At 42.6% G+C, this 18,234-nt stretch overlaps 2 protein-coding genes across 3 annotated transcripts; both read right to left on the bottom strand.

The window, feature by feature from the left end:
- Positions 1-358: 358 nt before the first annotated feature.
- Positions 359-11,424, bottom strand: tm7sf2 (transmembrane 7 superfamily member 2). 2 transcript variants are annotated; one of them, XM_040049832.1, is made up of 11 exons: positions 11,304-11,424; positions 10,321-10,403; positions 9,271-9,467; positions 8,732-8,786; positions 8,150-8,344; positions 7,754-7,857; positions 5,322-5,441; positions 5,069-5,237; positions 4,895-4,975; positions 4,611-4,733; positions 359-851 (listed from the first exon to the last, which is right to left on the bottom strand). In XM_040049832.1, the coding sequence occupies exons 2-11, from the start codon at positions 10,391-10,393 to the stop codon at positions 691-693; spliced, it is 1,278 nt and encodes a 425-aa protein (XP_039905766.1). In that variant the 5' UTR covers positions 10,394-10,403; positions 11,304-11,424; the 3' UTR covers positions 359-690. The 2 variants fall into 2 exon arrangements, with proteins under 2 accessions (XP_039905766.1, XP_039905765.1); XM_040049831.1 differs by having other exon boundaries at positions 11,235-11,386.
- A 206-nt stretch (positions 11,425-11,630) lies between these two features.
- Positions 11,631-18,031, bottom strand: vps51 (VPS51 subunit of GARP complex). The gene is made up of 11 exons (XM_040049829.1): positions 17,575-18,031; positions 17,060-17,189; positions 16,804-16,950; positions 16,485-16,704; positions 15,399-16,290; positions 15,039-15,254; positions 14,845-14,928; positions 14,626-14,760; positions 14,418-14,539; positions 12,576-12,663; positions 11,631-12,485 (listed from the first exon to the last, which is right to left on the bottom strand). Exons 1-11 carry the CDS (start codon positions 17,749-17,751, stop codon positions 12,225-12,227), a joined length of 2,472 nt encoding a protein of 823 aa, XP_039905763.1. The 5' UTR covers positions 17,752-18,031; the 3' UTR covers positions 11,631-12,224.
- Positions 18,032-18,234: the final 203 nt, after the last annotated feature.

An 18,234-nucleotide genomic window follows, 5' to 3' on the forward strand; every position in this document is an offset into this window, starting at 1 on the left:
CGACCGTGTCCATCCCTTTATGACCGCAGTGGACCAATCTTCTGAAGGCTACTTCTATGCTGCAACGTCACAGAGCTAAGATCAGGTCATACTGGTTTCTTGAATGTGGCAATGAGTTCACTGTGCTTGAACACCCTTCACAATTACCAAACTCAGGCCAATACAGAACTTTTGGGATGTGGTGGAAACCCACTAAAGGGATGTGTCCACTGAGTGTATGAGTCACATTTTCACATAACAATTTTCACAAAAGAATGGGTTTGACTTCTGCATACATAATGCAACGATGTAAAACATCATCACGTTTTATCTTCATATTATAATATAATTATTTCATTTCAATAACACTTTCGAATACTTGGTGTTTTGTAGTTGTTTATTTCCAATGTAGTTTACTGTGGCACTACATTTTAAAAAACAACAACAACAACAACAACAACAACAAAACAAGACACTGTAAAAAACGCTTTTACGCAGACTTTCTTTGAACAAAGGCACTGATATTTATGGATTTGTTTCTGCCGTCCAATCAGTATTTAAGTCATATTTGTTTTTCCAAAGAGATGTGGAGCGCAGACGCTAGTCATCTTTGTTTCACTGAAAATAGATTTACATGAAATTATTGCTAGGTTTGTGTTCAATAAGTTGTACGGCAGTTCAGATCCCTCTCCTCCACATCTTCTTTTCTTCTTAGTATATATAAGGGAAAATCCTGTAAGGCACACGTCGGCAGTATGTGTCCCAAGCCAGCCCGTATTTGGCTCTACACTGTCTTTCATCACGGGCCTCTCGGTGAATCAGTAAAACGGTGAAGTATATGACGTAGAAATAAGGCAGAAGATGTGAGAATCCTATAAATAAAGAGGCACATATGACAAAAAACACAAGACAGTATTATATGATTCAGTAATGAATGGTGGAAAAAAACTAGTACCTTCTTTTGCTACTGACATCAGCATTTGTGATTTGTATAAAACAAGCTGCAATCAAGTGTACATCCTCCTCTGCAAATAGCAGTTTACTTTCTATTCAGTCTTTATTGTACAAAAGCCCTGCAGTGAATACCAGTCTGATTAAGCTCTTAATATTCAGTGTTGATTCATCACAGTAATCAGAGCAGTACCCCTTGTCCCTTTAGTCAGCGCTTCCTCAGTCCAGGTTTACAGGGGACCACTGAGCTCGTTTGTTAGGGCAGCTTTCATCTGTCATCACTTTTTTTTTGGAGTGCAAATTTTTGCAGTTTGTGCTACAGCGATAAAAAAGGATAAAAAGCAGAAACTAAAGAATGCGTCTCAATTACAAAAGCAGAGAGACAAATGAGTCACATAATGTTGAATACCAATGAGAGTGTCAGCTATACAAAAGTCTGACAGTCACTATTTCAGGAAGTGGGTTTTTGAGAGAACAGGGCAATTTACAGAAGAACAAAGAGAACAGTTTCCTGCTGCCTTTGTTGGAAGCACACCAGTTGCAAATGTAATGCAAATATTTCATAAGGACATGGAGGTAGTCTGAAAAAAAAAATCACAGTGCACAAGGCCATTAATACCTTATATAACCAAAACCACATCAAACTGTACTGAGAGCACACAAAATGTGGCATTAAATGCTTAGTTAGATTGAGGCTGTTTTCCATCCGGTATTTACCACAATGCAAAAAAAAAGAAAAAAGAAAAATAATAGCGGCTCGGTGAGGAGGGGTAAAACAGGTCTTAACTGTTGTTTGTTCCTTATGTGCTGAGCAACAGTTCAGGGTACCCCTGCCATTAAGACTCCACCGTGGGCACCGAACATGTCATGGCCCCCGTATCTGCCTGGCTGACTCAGGTTGGCTACATATGTTTCTTGTTTACATCTACCTCTCTCACGCTAGCCGTGTCTCACCGGGGCGGAGCTTATTGCGGGCTCCCGCCCCTGGCCCTCGCACCTGAGGTTAATCACACACCTGTGGCTCATCGCGTAACCTCATCCACTACTTAAGGCAGTGGCTGGAAACATCTCGTCGCTGGACTATTGAGTAACCTCGGTAGTAAGCTCCGGAGTACTAGTCTCTTGTTGCCTTTTCGTATCGCTGACCCTTTGGATTAATCACTTGTTGTCTGTAAACAGGAATTCCGTTTCCCTGGAACCCTTGGTGTGCGGGCTTGCTGGTGTGCTGTGTTTTTTGTGAAGTCCCTCGTGCGTGAAGAGCTCCTTTCCCGGATTTCCCTGTGCCCTGGATTCCCCCCGCCCTCTCACTTGTATATATTTGCACCTGGTGTTGTATAGTAATAAATGGAACTGTATTCTAGCTGCCTTGTCTGCGCTTGAGTCCATCCCACTTCGTGACAGAACAGGTGAGACCAGGTGGGGACCAGGTGGGGATTGATCAGGATGAATGGCCTGCCTGATCTGAACCAGAGTGATGTTTATCTGTTGGACTTCTGTGCTAAGTACAGTTTGTCAAAAACAAACACCATGTTCAAGAAGAAGGGTGTTCGTAAGCAGGGTCCTGGACAGGTCTCGTGTACCCAAATGTACAGTGAGGACCATTTTGCAGAGCCCCCAGTCTGTGAGTGAGATTTTCATCCCAACCTCCAGCACAACTTCTGAAGCACTCAAAGGAAGGTTGGGTTAAAAAGAGGAACATGCTGCACGAATCTGCAGCTGCAAAGTGGCTGGTGTCTGTTCTGCCAGCAAAGAGTTCAGCCCTGTTAGTAGCTGAGGGAAGGTCAGGAAGGACTGGGTGAGAGCAAGAAACAAGACTTTTGGACAGCCTTGAAACGATTCAGGGATACTGTCGTGTGACAGAATGGGAAAGCAGCTGACCTCAACTTAATATAATCAAGCAGTGGAAGGAATACTTCCACTGAGGACCCCCTCAATCTTATTGTCAAACCCAGAGGAAGAGAAGAAGTGAGGGGGATGACCAACCCATCACTGGGGGTGAGGTCACTGAGGTAGTTTAACAGCTCCTTGGTCACAGAGCCCCTGGGGTGGATCAGATTCTCTAGAAGCATCTTAAGGCTCTTGATGTCCTCCAGGACCAATTACACAAGGATCACACTTTTAAGCCTCGCTGGAAATATTAAGCTACTAGATGTACTAGAGAAGAAGTTTGGCCACATTGGTCCTCCTGAAGCTCAGTTAAAGAAGTTGTATGTAGTGTATGTAGTAAAATCGAGTTTTCGTCCTGGTTGTGGAATACTGGACTACTTCTTTATCCTGCTGAGCATGTTTGAGGGTGTATAGGAATTTCTTTTACTTATGTATTAATCACATTATTTTATTGTAATGCCTTGGTGCCACTGGATTTTAACATGTCTTAAGACAAATGGTAGGGGGTGTAGTAAGGATGTTGGGGGAAACAGGAACTCCACAGGAAGAGTCTTTTGTCTCTTCGAGGACTCTGGTAGGTAGCAAGGGAGTGTGAACCTTAAGGTGTGAAACAGCTGTGTACTGCCTTTTGTTCCTGGAGAAGGTATTTAACTGAGAGCCATGTTAGACTCAGGGAGAACTCTGCTGACCGTCTGTCCCGCGGACATGCAGGGGCTCCATCGAGCTTGGTTGTCTGTTCTTTGTGTGCTTTGGTTAAAGAATGTTAGCTACCGCTCGTCTGCAGGCTTTATTTAAATGGAAAACTTCCACAACAAGGGTGTGTGGGAATTTGCACAACCAGTCATGTTCTTTGTGGACTTGAAGAAGGGGTCTAACTGTAACCCTCAGTGGATCCTCTGGTATGTGCTTCAGGAGTGTGGGGTATCTGACCCATTGCTATGATCCATTTGGCCCTCATTTTGCAGTGAGAGCTTGGACTTACTGGCAATTATTTGCTCCTGGTGTTGGACTTGGCCCCCCAGGTTTTCATGGTTAAGTTTAAAATATTTGAAAATCCTTGGATCAGCACCCCATACAAAACGCTATTTAAATACCAAAAACACATCTTTCCAATCATATTATAAAGGTAGATAAACTCAAAGGAGTTGGAGCACGCCGCAAACACTCCCCTACTGGCCATAGATCTGTAAATCTCTACTTGTGCGGCAGCGACACACCCATTCATTCTCCCTCTCCTGTTTCTTCTGTTGGTCAGTCTTTCTCAAAGCGATCAGTTGTATATGCCAGGCTCACGAGTCACCCCTGATCCGATAAAGGCTTCCTCAAACCGCAGCTTGCTGCTTCATTATCAATAAATGCATTTGGGGTTGGGGTCCTTGCAGCTAAATACAAACGTAAAGATTTTCTTAAAACGACCAATTTGAGGTATAATGACAATAAAAATGAAAGATTATGACTTTTGCTATGAGTTACTTTGCTATGAATGTCACTAATCCAGGGATTAGTGACATTCATAATGAGGAGGTCAAAACTTTCGTACATACATACATACAAGTAAAGTTTCCGAGAAAAAAAAAAGAACCAGGATTTCACAGTGGATCATTAACACAACCAGCCATCATTATCCATACTAATAATAAACAAGGCTGAAGATGATTATTACTCAGCCTGACATTAATCTCTTATCCATGACTTCACCCACATATGCTAAAAAAAAACTGTTATGTCAGCGTGGCCTTCTTTTCTAGCAAAAAAAAAAAAAAAAAGGGCAGAGGGCTTTTAAGATGTCTTACCACACGGAAGGGACCAGGCAAGGGCCATGAGGAGGTCCCCAAGGTAATTGGGATGACGAACGAGACCCCACCAGCCGGACACCAGCAGCCGCTTCCCTGTTGCTGTGGCAATGGTCTCCAGTCCTGTAGGGAGTCGTAAAACGCACCGATATTTCTGAATAAGATTTACCAACTCTCTGTCTCCCTCCCCACTTTGATGTGAGGAGGAAATCAATAAAAATAAAAAAAGACTTTATCTGAATGCATTAAAAGATAAAGATAAAAACGGAGGGAAACAAACTGACTAGTGACACTTGGATGAGTGGGGTCCCGCCTGAACTGATTCTTCTGTGAGTTGGATTGTCTGAAAATGTAATATCCAATACCTGACAGCAAAAAACAAAACAAAAAAAAAGGTTCATTATTCATTTTCAGCCACTTTTCAGCAGAACAGCAGAAAAGAGCTGACAAGCGATTACCATTCAGTGCTATTATGGCTGCAGCCTTGAGTGAACTTAGGGTCTGGGGGTGCACAACCAGGAAGGCTGCCTGCAGGCCGTACGTGAATGGAACCCAGGCCAGATCACCAAAGACCAGCATGAAACCAAAACCATCGTGCACAATGTCCATGGTGGTCAGGACAGCCTCCTGTTACAGCAAAATGAAGCAGACATTAAATAAAAGCAGTGATCAAATAAAGTAAAAAAAAAAAAAAAAAAGTGTGACTCTCACCTCATTCCACAGAGCGTCCGCCACGTACAGCAGCTGGAAACCGTTGACCAGAATCATGGCAAGGGAGGGAGATCCTCGGAGCTCCACCTCCTTCATCAGCATGCCGAGGTTAATGACCACCTGAGGGGGTCGTGAATAATGATGAACACAAGTGGGGCTGCGTGTGTTCATTTGCACGGGCAGACAAATTCCTTCTGTGATCATGAGATTGCCAACTAAAATAAATGGATGCTGTCATTATTCTACTATTTATTTTGCAATAAATAAAAAGCTTCTTTTGGCTGGTCACTTATTCTCGTGTGGATGGATCCACATATGCGATTTTTACAGATGATGCCCTACCTGATGCTACCCTCCCAGGGATTTTCATCTCCTCCCAAACTCAAACAGGGGCTCTTTCATCTGTTAGGCAAATTGACCACTACACTACAGAGCCACCGTTTTTAGGATTAATAATCTGCCAAATAATGTCTCACTTAATCGAGTCTTTCGTTTGTGCGTGAAATATAAGACACATGTCCCATTTTCTGTCTTTCTAAATAAGAAAATTCCTCCTGTGATGAATTGATTATAAACATACAGTAAAAACCTACTCTGTATTTAGGTACATTTAATCTAACATAACATGAAACAGTATAGACTTCATTAAAAGTCAAGTCTTAGCCTTATCCATCCATGAGATCATTTGCAGGTCTTGTTCCAGTTTTCTTGAGTGAAAATTTAGAATGAATCTAACTTTTGGCAAACCGGTCATGTCGTCAAACAAGTCCTTGATATCTTCTTCACCTCCTCTGAATCACCTCAATCTGAATGACAGCTTGCAGTCAACTCTGGGTCACATGTGAGGTCTTTTGCGTAAATGTCCAATTTACATTTGAACTATTTGTGATTCAGGGCGACACGTTTAACCGTATCTCGCACGGAGTCTTTCCAGTGCTCGAATGAAAGCCCAGACTAGGCGCTGTGATCCATCATTTTATGTCAAATGGAATGAGCTGGAGTGCAGAGTCTAGAGAACAAAAAAATGTGCAAATAATTACAGCGTGCACGCCAATCAATTGTCTGCCATTTGGACTAATCGAATAAATGATTAATAAATGCATTATCACACTCCAAATGCTTTCTGAGTGAAGGATATTCTGCAGCTGCATTCATTCCCCAGACTGTTGTCATTTATGTTCCCAGTGGGAAAAAAAATCCATACATCGTGTACATTTTTCCGACTTGATGATACACGAGAATGCAGAAACAAAATAAATATTTCACACTCGAGCTATAAACACTTCCATAACTCAAACTGAGTTATTAAATATGAAGCTGATTTAGATCTAAGAAGCAATATTTGGCACTATTATACCAAAGTCCAAGGAATCCATTAAATTATTAAGAAAGCCCATTGTGCTTTAATATTTGAGACTTTATCAGCAACTGTGAAATGCTGAACGTTAAAAGAAAGTAGTTTGGACGTTGAACAGGAAATGAAAATATCCCACACAGTGTCTGTAGCCAGTTGGTGGAGGCTTTTTCTGGGCTCTCCCACGCACATGGCTTTAAAACATTCACATGTGCAAAGGTTTTTCCTTTGTACACTGTAAATACCAAAGGAAAACGGCTGCTCGCATCAGTGCTTTACCGAGACGCTTCAACCTTCTGCAGTCTCGGTGCTGTCGTTTTTGTGACCGGCGATGACACTGAGAACCTCGTGGTCATTTTAGGGATCTTGTTTGAGGTTCTACAGCACATTTAGTCTAATTTAGTCTGATGACTCAGACACGGATAGCTGCGCGCACCCCAGTCCTCCAGCAAATGTCTTACTGTGTCAGGTCAGCAGGGAGAAAAGCTTTTGATTGTGACTGTGTCAAACTCACAGACTGCAAATTATTATGGAAGCTCAGAGGAGAGCAATACCGCCACCTGTTGGTTATGTTGGGCTCTTGGACAGAAATGACCATCAATGTTATTTAATGCATTTAACGTGAATCTGAAGGTGTTTTGCACACTTACAAATACATCTGGGTAAGACTCTATTATCTGGCCGGGCCTTTCTGTGCAGAGTCTGAATGCTCTCTCTGCGGCTGTGTCGATTCTGTCCGAGTACTCTGACTTCCTCCCACAGTCCAAAGACATGCAGTTAATGGGGTTAGCTTAACTGGTGATTCTGGTGTGATGCGAGTGTGAACGGTTGTTTGTCTCTTTGTGTTAACCCTGAGACATAGTGGTGACCTGTCCAGGGTGTACCTTGCCTATAAGGATAGGATAGTGGAGCCACTTGGATAAGTGGAAGAGAATGAATGGATGACGACTAACTTAAAAGGACCTTGTTATCTCATTAGAGACAGTTTTCAAATGTGTCTCTTATAGAGTACTGTATCTATAAATCTTTGAACAGTGTTAAGGTGAACCAAGTAGTTTGCTACTCTGGGTAAACTCACCCAGCCAATCAGACCCGGTCTGAGCTCGCAGAAATATTTCAGGTCAAAATCTCCAATCCGGGGATTTAGCTCCCGCCCGATGAAGAAGTCATAGAGCGGGTTTCCTAAATCATATCAAAGAGAAAATCACAAAAATCAAATGCTATAATTACATGCTGACATAAAGGTAGCAGAGTAGCAAGTACAGGAGCGCTATCTCACTTAACAGTTTGCCTCATGCATAATGCCTACAAGCTCCTGTTGAGCGTGGCAGTTAGATAATTACCCACAGGAACACCCAAATCCCCCAGCAAACAATACAACAAGCCTGTGGACGCACTGAATGCTGCCAGCTGCCGGGTTCAAACCGTGTTTCAGCATGGATTCAACCTTTATTAATGATCCTCAACATCTCACCCGTGTTTCCCCCCAAAGCAAGCGCATGGGAAGGAGCCCAGAAGGAGCGGATGTAGAGGTAGATGGAGAACAGGAACGACACTGCTATTGCACATACTGCCAAAGGCAACAGCAGCTCAAACAGATACCCCAGAGGAGCCCCGAGCCCCAGTAACAACATCAGGAACACACCGCTGATGCACAGGCCATGAAAACCTGAGGGAGGGAAACAAACAACACAAAATGTTGTCGCCTGGAGGAGCGAGATAAGCAGGCTGACAGAGGCTTGAATGGAGAAAAAGGTAAAAGTTGGAAGAGCTGAGTATTGTGTAACTTCAACTTTTAGATCAGACCTGTGGATTTTAGATTTTCTTTTCTTTTTTTTTCAAATATACTACAGTCAGCAACACAACTGTGAACAACACATTTGCAGTCAAAACATGTATAATACTAAAGAATAGCTGTGAAACATTGCAGATAGTGCTGCAGGATTACAAATTATTTCACACTTAGGTTTAATATTTAAATCTGTTTCTTGAAGGCGCACAGATTCTGTCCTAAACAGAAATGCTTGTAGTTATATCGCGCCCGGCTCAACGATACCATTTATGGGATACTTGAGGCGTGTTCCATCTCTGAGCACCAGCCCCTCAGACACCTGCAGGCAATAAGCAGAATACGACACAAATCATATGCTGCATACCTATTACAGTGTCATAAGGTCAATAATTCAACCCATTCTTTCTCATTTCTCATTTCTTCATAATTGTGCAGCTTAGAAAGTTCCTCTGTAAAAATGCTGGACTCTATAGGCAGAGAGCGCCTATAGCCACAGATGAACTGTATTATACAGGTCGCTGTATTTTATAAACTTCTCAGTATGTAGCAAAGGAGAAGTGTTGAGGCGTGTAGCTCTGAAAGAACTCTAATTGCAGAGTACAGTCATTTAACCAAGAGGATGATCACACCGACTGGAACTTAACAGACAATAATTATCTTCTGATTTATTAGTATTAATTATTACACACAGCATGTTATAAAGCTATGTTTACAGCTTCATTATACACATAAGCTAGATCACAAACCCACAGCAGATTTCACTGTAAGTTTCACATTGAATTGGGCTGATGAACATGCCGTACCTTTCCTAATGGCATCAAATAGATGACTGCATGCAAAGCAAACCACCCAAGAAGAAGCACGGGGGCCAGCGGGTCCCACAGCTGGTCAGCTGAGGGGAGGGGGGGCGGCCATTGGAACAAACTGGCCTCAGGAGATCGGCTCAAACAGATCAGGAACAGCACCGTTAACGGAAGAAAGATGGGAATGCACACGGCACCTGAAAGATGAATACAATTAAAGAGTCAGACAAAAGTATGATGACAGGTTAGGTGCGTGTTAAGACAGCATGGCTGAGACAACATGTAGAGAAGTGAAATAGCATCTGTGGAGATTTGACATTGCAGCACATTAATAATGCATATGCAGGTAAACTGTGGTAACTCTAATAACTGCAGAGTAGCAAAACAATTCAGTCAGCTGACTGTAAACATCAGTAGTGACGGATGTGAAATCTGTGGTTAGCTTAACTGGAAAAGCACGACATGAAGCATCATGCACATTTCACTTCAGCAATGATGAATCTGACATAGGAGGCTGCCTTGATTCTTGATTAGAGGTGTGATGACAGAGATGATGCTGTGATGCCAGCGATCATTACTACAGTGCAACATCCTACATCCTATTAGTTTTACTGAAGGCATCAATCTTATGGTCCACCAAACAAACTGCTCAATTTAATAAAACAACACATCTCTAGGCAGTGTCAGCATCATAAATAGCGCATTAGTGTAAACGTTCTTTTGTATGTCAGCTGAAATGATCACCACCGCTTATTTCTTCCTTTTATAAAATCAGGATCCTCTTAGCTTCTATCTAATTTGTATATAAAAACAGCATTTAGCTGCAGGGAAATGCAAGTAATGTGATAGCACTGCATCTGCAGACAGCAGCTTGAGCTTCAGAGTGCATGAATGAATCAAAGGAAAGAAAAGTTGCTGTTGTTTTTCTAGTTTAGTGCAGCAATGGCACATGCTGCATCAAAGCTCAGCACTGTGATCATGGCAACGTGACATCAAACTAAATCGAAGATGTCTACTAGCACAACATTAAGACACACTGCTGTGACTTACCCAGGGTTCCTCCAAATTCCCTCTCTGAGTCATGTGACAGTTTGTGTTTGAGTGCTTGACTGTTTGGTCTCATTATTGTGCTCCTGTTTAAAAAGAAGACAATATATACAATAGGTTAAAAGGTTGTAAGAATGACAACACAAACCCCTCAGAGACTGTATTATTATTAAGATCTTGAAGCTTGAAGATACTTTTTCCCTTGAGTATTTCCATTTTATTGGGCACTTTTTACCAACTACCAGCAATCAGTAATGATTATCTAAAACCGGAGATTCAAAGAGCATACACGGTGCAATACACTTATAACTGATTTAATAAACCCTGTAAACCCACAGAGGCCCTCCTCAGGTTAGACAAACTGAGATTTCCACCAGACTGTACCAACAAGACTGTCAGCGTTTGAACTCTTTCTGTAACAAAGCTGTCAGGAAAGTGAAGTTGACTTCAAAGGCATCTCTCCTCTTTCAGTAAAATCTAAAGCTGAGGGCTTCCGCTTGCAGTAGAGTATTTTTTAAATGATTCTATTTGTACTTTTACCAGAGTAGATCCAAGTACTTCTACAGGTGCATACTTTTCAGACTATATTTGATGTAAACCCCTCACACTGAATGGCGAGGCCACAATAATGATGCATTCAAATACTCAAAGGGAATTCTAAATGTGGGCTAATAATCAAACTTGACAAAAAGCAAGAGAAATGGTCAACGAGACGATTAAGAGTCATCAAAAAGTCATTATGGTTCGACTTAAAAACCTTTTTCTTATAAAATGTTAAATTGCTGCTTATTTCTGCACACCCGTGCTGGACTGTTGCGATGGGTGCCATAAATAAATAAGGCAAAGTTCAGGTCAAGCTGCTGTCAGTTCCTGAGCAGTTCTGCTGTGGACAGTGAAACACGGGTCGGACCAGTTACCTGTGAACGAACTGAAGGCTTTCCGCAAACACGAAGAGTGCAAATCTGTAGTCCTGTTTAGCTTCTTACCGGTTACTGCAAAATGGGATGTTTGCATCAAGGCAGCTCGTGAGCGTCCATCCAGCAACCTGCACACGGACACGCCCCCACTACGTTACCGCAGCACGAAATCCTCCCCGCGCCAATCAGGAGGCTCCGCGGTCATCAGAAGAGGGTGGGAGAAAAAGGCTTAGCCAATCAAATGCGATCGTCAGGTGGCGACAGTCAGCTGTACCCTCCAGATAGTAGAAAATGTTGTGAAATTCGCCTCAGTCACTCTCATGCTCACAAGTTTAGATCAGTGCAGAGCACAGTGTTATATCTACAAGCTGATTTCAACAGGGACAGCACAACCTCTGAATCCCACATTCATACACTTTTATTGCAGACAAGCTACATTTAAACATTCCTTACATGGAAACAAGCCCAGAAAACAGACTCAAACGACCTGAAGGTAGCAGGTAGACACACATGGATTACATAATCAGAAAATTATTATTCAGCAAAGCACTCTTAAAAATTATTTATTAATACATGTGATTTTCACAGGACACAGCTTCTCTCTGTAGTCATTAATATTATGTACTCAAGGTCAATATTTTATCCTTCAAGTGAAACAGGTGCTAAAAGCTTCAGCTTGTACAGTGGATTATTCAACTCTATCTTTGTATAAGGAGGAGATGGAGATGATTTTGTTAGTTTGTAACAGTTACGATATCAAACCAAAGTGGTACAGGCTCATTTGGACTTTAATGACAAGCACTTCGATTTAAATCTGCCACAAATTTGCCGTCAGTTAACAGCTACTACTGTTTGATTTAGTGTTGAAAAAGTAATCATTCCTGACTCGTTCGATCTGGATCAACAGACTGAACAGCAAGTGTTGAACAGAACAGAAGTGTTTAAATTTGGATTCATGATTTCGGTGTAAATCTTTCCATCCCTCGAGCCTTAGCCTCTTTCACAGATAACTTCGATAACACTCTGCTCCATTGGTGCAGGATCCAGGCAGCGGTGGGCGGCGCTTCCAACGATCTCATCTAGCAGGAAGTGCACGAGATTCTCGTCGGAAACAAAGCGCCACAAGTACATCTGCAGGTAGTGGCAGTCCACCTGGATCTGCTGCAGCCCGTATCGGCCAAAAGTGCGCAGGCGGACACACTCCAGGAATGTTTTTAAGCTGATTTTGATAATTCCCGTCATCACGGACACCTGAGGAAGCAGAAAGACGTGCAAGTGAAAATCTAATGTTTTTCCTTTTTCATTTTGTTAAATGAGGACCATCTGCAGATCTGCACCCACCTTGTTGAACTCCACTGAGCTAAAGATGTCGATCCTTTCAGAGAACAGCTTGTGTATGTTGCTCAGCAGATTGGTATCCATGGGAGCACTGAAGGTAAACAGAAGACAAGTGTTCAAGTAAATGTGTTTAAAAATAAAATAAAAAAGTTAAAGTATGATTAAAAATGCCTATGAAACAACTGACATCGTACTTTCAAGGATAATGTAACACTGTATCTGTGCCTTTTATTTATAATATTTTAATAACCACTCAGTGGTTATTAAAATGTCATTACAATGTCATTACTTTATGCTGACATTTCCAAAATCACTCACTGTACTCTACCAAAATAAATAAAGAAATAAATAAATAAATGAATCAAAATCAAAAATAGGGTGTCAAACATAAGGCCCATGGTCCAAAATCGGCCCAACAAAGGTTCCAATCTGGCCCTCTGACTGGCATAGAAAAATGTGAAGGCAAGCATCCATTTTGGAATTTTTATTGTGTTTTCAGAAGTTTTAAAACTTTTCTTACTTATAAAGAGCTTCCCTGTGGCCATTCACAGCAAAGTAAAATAATTAAGAAAAGTAAAGTAAGATGGGCAAAGAATTACAGAAAGATTCCTGTTTTTTCACTGTATATTGTATTTTTTTACTGTGAGTCAAAAGAAATTTCAGCCTTATAATTATAGGACGGTATAGTAACAAGCTACCAGATCTTTCTCTGTAATTTTACAAATTTATTTCTCACAGTTTAAGCCCAATGAGTCATGCTGACAGTTTTCTTTCATTAACTGCAGCAGCATTTCTTCATCACGTAGAAAAACCGAGATGTAGTGGTGAAATTACACTTCTTTTTCTTATATTGGGATATATTAGGGATTAAATGTTTGGTTAAACTTCCGGGGCTCTTACGGTCAAAATAGGCTGCATGTGGCCCACGATATAAACAAGTTTGACATTCCTGATTTAAAATTTGCTTTCGCCCCATTTATAGGTAGCTCTGCACCACTGCTAGCACTATTATTAACTATTTTAAGGTCAATTGCTGAAAATCCCATTCTGTCCACTTGCACTGGTGTGTTTGCAGTGCACACTGGATCACATGCTGTGTGGTTAAGAGGACAAAGTTACAAGCCAGAGAGCCATAACTTGTAAACAGGTTGAACATGTGCTGCATGCTTACACACCAGTCAGTTAGTTTCTACAGAAATATTTATCTTCAGATACCTCTAGACATAGACCGTTATGACCTTGGAGACAAACTCGCAGCACAAAACTGTGTAAATGTTGCAAGTAAACTACACGAATTATGCATTTTCACCTTTGACCTAATGCACGGCCTCTGAGCTTGAACACTCCAACCTTTTCCACTGAAAACTCCTGTTTGGGAGTTGGTATTTGTTCTCTATGGAAGTTTGAAATCACAGATGTTCAAGAACATCCAAGCGCCGATTGAAAATCTTGACAGGAAACATTGGACAAATTTATAAAGGCCCTTCTATTGTTTCATTTTCTACACATTAGACTCTACTTACTCTACTTTTGCGCAGTGGTGTAAACCAGTGGTGTCCAAACCCAGGCCTCAAGGGCCGGTGTCCTGCAGGTTTTAGATGTGTCCTTGATCCATCACAGCTGATTTAAAAGCTAAATTACCTCCTCAGCATGTCTTGAAGTTCTCCAGAGGCCTGCTAATTAACTAATCATTTGATTCAAGTGTGTTGACCCAGGGTGTTATCTAAAACCTGCAGGACACCAGCCCTCGAGGCCTGGAGTTGGCCAAGCCTGGTGTGAACAGAACCAAATATAAACAAAACCACAACTGCCACCAGCTGAGCAGTGTGTGTAGAGCTATGGTACCTTGGGGTGTAGCTGGCAGCATAGCGGGCTTGCTGCCTGGAGCTGCTGTAGACAGAGAAAGTCCTTTTGCTGGAGTCGCTGCTGTGCGCTTTCCTCACGCCCTCTTCATACAAGAGACCAACCTATCATGCAGAAGGTTAATAAAATACCCCGTTCATGTGGGATCATGGGTGCACGAGGACATTGGGACAGTTGCAAAAACTCTCACCTGCACATCAATGGATGTGGTGTCCTCTACTACTCTCTTCATGACAGCGCGGACATTTCTTGGCTCAATGGTGTTAACCCAGTCTCTGGTTTCAACGCTTTTTCTTAACATTTGGGAAATAATCAGACCCTGAACCTGAAGCAAAACAAAAATAAAGCAACTAAATAAAAAGGTTGTTTCGCTTTTGTGACTTTTAAAGGTTGTTGATAAAAAGCCTACCTTGACATAATGGTTGAGTAGTTTCTGTGCTGCCTCCCTGGCTTCTGCACATAAAGTTGTAACAGGTGTTACGGGACTGTGGTGCTGAGAGAGAGAGCAAAAAGCACATTCTTGTCATTACCTTTGGCAGGGTGACTGGCTGATAAAAGAGATCAAAAACATAATGAGAGCTAGTTCTCCTTGTTTTGTGATACCTGTACAAGGAACTGTTCATCTGTGAGAGTAAGTATGTAGGAGATGGTTGAGGTTTCGTAGTCCAAGCAAAGACGAGACAGCAGCAACAGAAGGGCTGGGGGAGTTGAACCTCCTTTGTCTCCGGCGGTCTCACAAAACTGCCGAGAAGACTGGCATACAAACTTGATAAAGCTCACCACCAGGCTCTCACGTACACCCTGGCTGCAGAATTCACCCTAAAAGGGGGGGAGACACACACAAACCGGTATCACTCGCACAATGTAGAGACAACACGCAGGGTTACAGTAACAAATGATGTCACACATTAGTTCAAACTCATGAAAATTATAAAAGGTAGTTTGGGAGCAGAAAATGTTCACCTTGAAGTACGGCTTGTTAGAGAATGTGATGTCCTTAGCTGTAAAGAGATGCACTGATGCCAGCACCGACTTAATCTGATTGAGAATTGAGGCTGACAGGGAGGAGAGCAGCTCTGGTAGGCTGGTTGGAGCGTCTCTGCCAGAGGCTGGCCCAGCCACAGAAGTGCCAGCCACAGAGAGACGAGGAGCTGCCAAAGCCTGCCTCACGTCTGTCAAGCTGTCCATGTAGAAGCTCTGCAGAGCGGAAAGGTACTGCTTGACTCGCTCCGTCGCCGCCCGTATCACAATCTCCGTCCCCTTGTTTGGCACAGCTGAGCCAGGCAGAAGTTTGGCCACAGCCTGGAGTCTGCGGTGGAAGCGGTCCAGCGCACGTACAAGTAGGGAGTTATCCCCAACCCCTTTCTCCTCTTGTATTCTCCGCTCGACAAGCATGAAATATCGAGCAGCCAAATCATCCACAAAGGCATGCAGCTTGCCATTTGCCATCTGAGGAATATTTTTGGATGCCAGCTCGCCCTTTTGAGCATGGTTGATAAACAGTTCTTGATAGGAAGTGATTACCAAGCATAAGCTGCTCACAAACTCATTGCAGCCTCTGTCAATGAATTCCAGGATGTCAGTATTTGATGCAGGGGAAGGCAGAGAGCTGTTTTTGGGGGAGCCGTCGGTCGGCGATCCGGGGGCTGTTGCAGACGACAACCCGTGCGCGGAAGCATCTTTTGTGGCTGTGGACGGGTACGGCCTTATCTCTGCTTCCAGGCCCTGAAGATCTGACTCAAGGCGAGACCGCGCGTGGCTCAGGAATTTATCACAGAGCTCTTCTGCAGGCTCATCCAACTGCAACAGAAGCTCCACACACTCTGATAAATCTTTGGCACTTGACCCACCATCCCTATGATCACAAGAAGAAAAGACAGAAGCAGAAATGTAATGAAACGTGTGATTTTTTTCCATGAAGTTTGGTCAGTCAACTCAATTTGTGTTTATTTATTTGTAATTTTAATATCTATGCAGTTGTGTCAAACATGCTGTTTATCCTAATTAAAATTATTTTTCTTATATATTGTAATAACTAGTCATTGTCACCTGAACTTCTGTCGAAGCTCCTGTGCCAGCTTGTCCATGATGGCGTGACAGTCATCCTGAATTCCCTTGAAGGAGGGCAGGTGGCTGTACTGCTGCAGTACGCAGCGGGCACGGCGGTGGGTGTTCACTGCCTGAGCGTAGGCCTGCAGCTCCAAACATTTATTCAATCTTGCGGGGAGTTCAAACAGAAACTGCAGCTTCCTCAACAGAGTGTGAACACCTGGAGTGAAACATGGTAAGACCCCCAAAATAAATAAATAAAATATGAATCAACCTATTAAGAAGTTTAATCCAAACAAACAGTCAGGTTAGGTCTCACCAGAGAGTTTGGTTATCTGCGCGTGCTGGTCTTGAAGAGTGCCGCTGATCCGAGCGCTGAACTCTGTGATCGCAGCCATGTTAGCAGACAGACAATCCATTTCATCTTCCATTTTCTTGAAGTCATTCTTCATCTTTCTTATGGTGTCTGGCAGAAGGAAAGAAAGAAAGAAGTATATTTCAGCTATCCAGGTTTGCACAATTTAATGTCAGCTCACGTTAGGGCAGCAGTGTGTGTGTTTATGATGTTCCTTCACCTGTAGCAGATATAAACTTATTGTAGTTTTCATACACCAGGGTTTGCATGTCGCTGTCCAAAGAGCGGATCTGCCTGACCATACAGGTCTCCTGGTCCATCAGCTCCGTGAGAGAGCACTCCCTCCTGAGCTGGATTTGGATATTTAAAATAAAAAAGTTACTGTACGTATGCTCAGTGGTCATTTGTGTCTTCTAGATATAGTGTGATATAGCATTAAAACTGATTCATTCCTCACTATTTGGCAAAGACAGAAGCAGATTTTTAAAAAGTGTTTTAAAATTCACAGCCATCTACATCTTCACCTGTAGTGACATTACAACAGGGACATATGAAGGAAGTACTCTGGTGTTTTCTTCAGTTCATGTAACATTACTGCAATCTGCACTGTGTATAGTATTGTCGATTTCAGCATTTCATTTTCTATTATCTGGCATCAAGCTTACGCTAAAATTCTGACGCAGTCCAGCTTTGTGAGCCACTGAGCGGATTACAATGACAGTAGCAGTTTCGCACCTTGTTGAGATAGAGCTCCGGGTCGAAATGAGGCCCATTGATGTCGCAGGGATCCAGGGACTCCGGCTGCTCCGGGGCCTTTCCTTCCTCATTCAGCCCGTAGTAGAGCTTCAACATGCCGTGCACCCTCCGCCTCCTTCCCGGGTCTTCAGCCACCGGCACCGAGCCCTCGTCCATAATGAACGGCGGCCAGCTGTGAAACGTTTAAAGTAAAATAACGATAAACAAAGGCGACGACAAACCAGCTGACAGGAGACAAACGACAGCCACTAGCACTAGCAGCACACAGCTCCTGTGTAATCGCTGTGTGTTTAGCCTCGCTGCCAACTGGAAACAACAAACTCATTCAGGATAAATATTCAGAAAATGTCATATTTTCTCTGAGACAGAAGCAGCTAGGTGGAAGCGCTGTTGTTTCCGGGTTTCTAGCCTATCCGGTGTTACGTCGTCCACCAGTGCACGTAATCTAAACAGCCAATTAGAGCAGTTTCTCTTTGTTTAGCTTTTTATTCACTAAAGGCTTCAAAATTTATGTATTTTATGTAAGAATGTATTTTTTTTCGGCAAAGCATAGACAGAGACAAAGCTCATAATTGTTCAGGTAAGTGTTCTAGTTATGTGCACAACTGCGCATGTCCTAATTGGCACGTAACGCCATAT

The sequence above is a fragment of the Simochromis diagramma genome, unplaced genomic scaffold, assembly GCF_900408965.1.
Source record: "Simochromis diagramma unplaced genomic scaffold, fSimDia1.1 OVJJ01000050.1, whole genome shotgun sequence".
NCBI lineage: Eukaryota > Metazoa > Chordata > Actinopteri > Cichliformes > Cichlidae > Simochromis > Simochromis diagramma.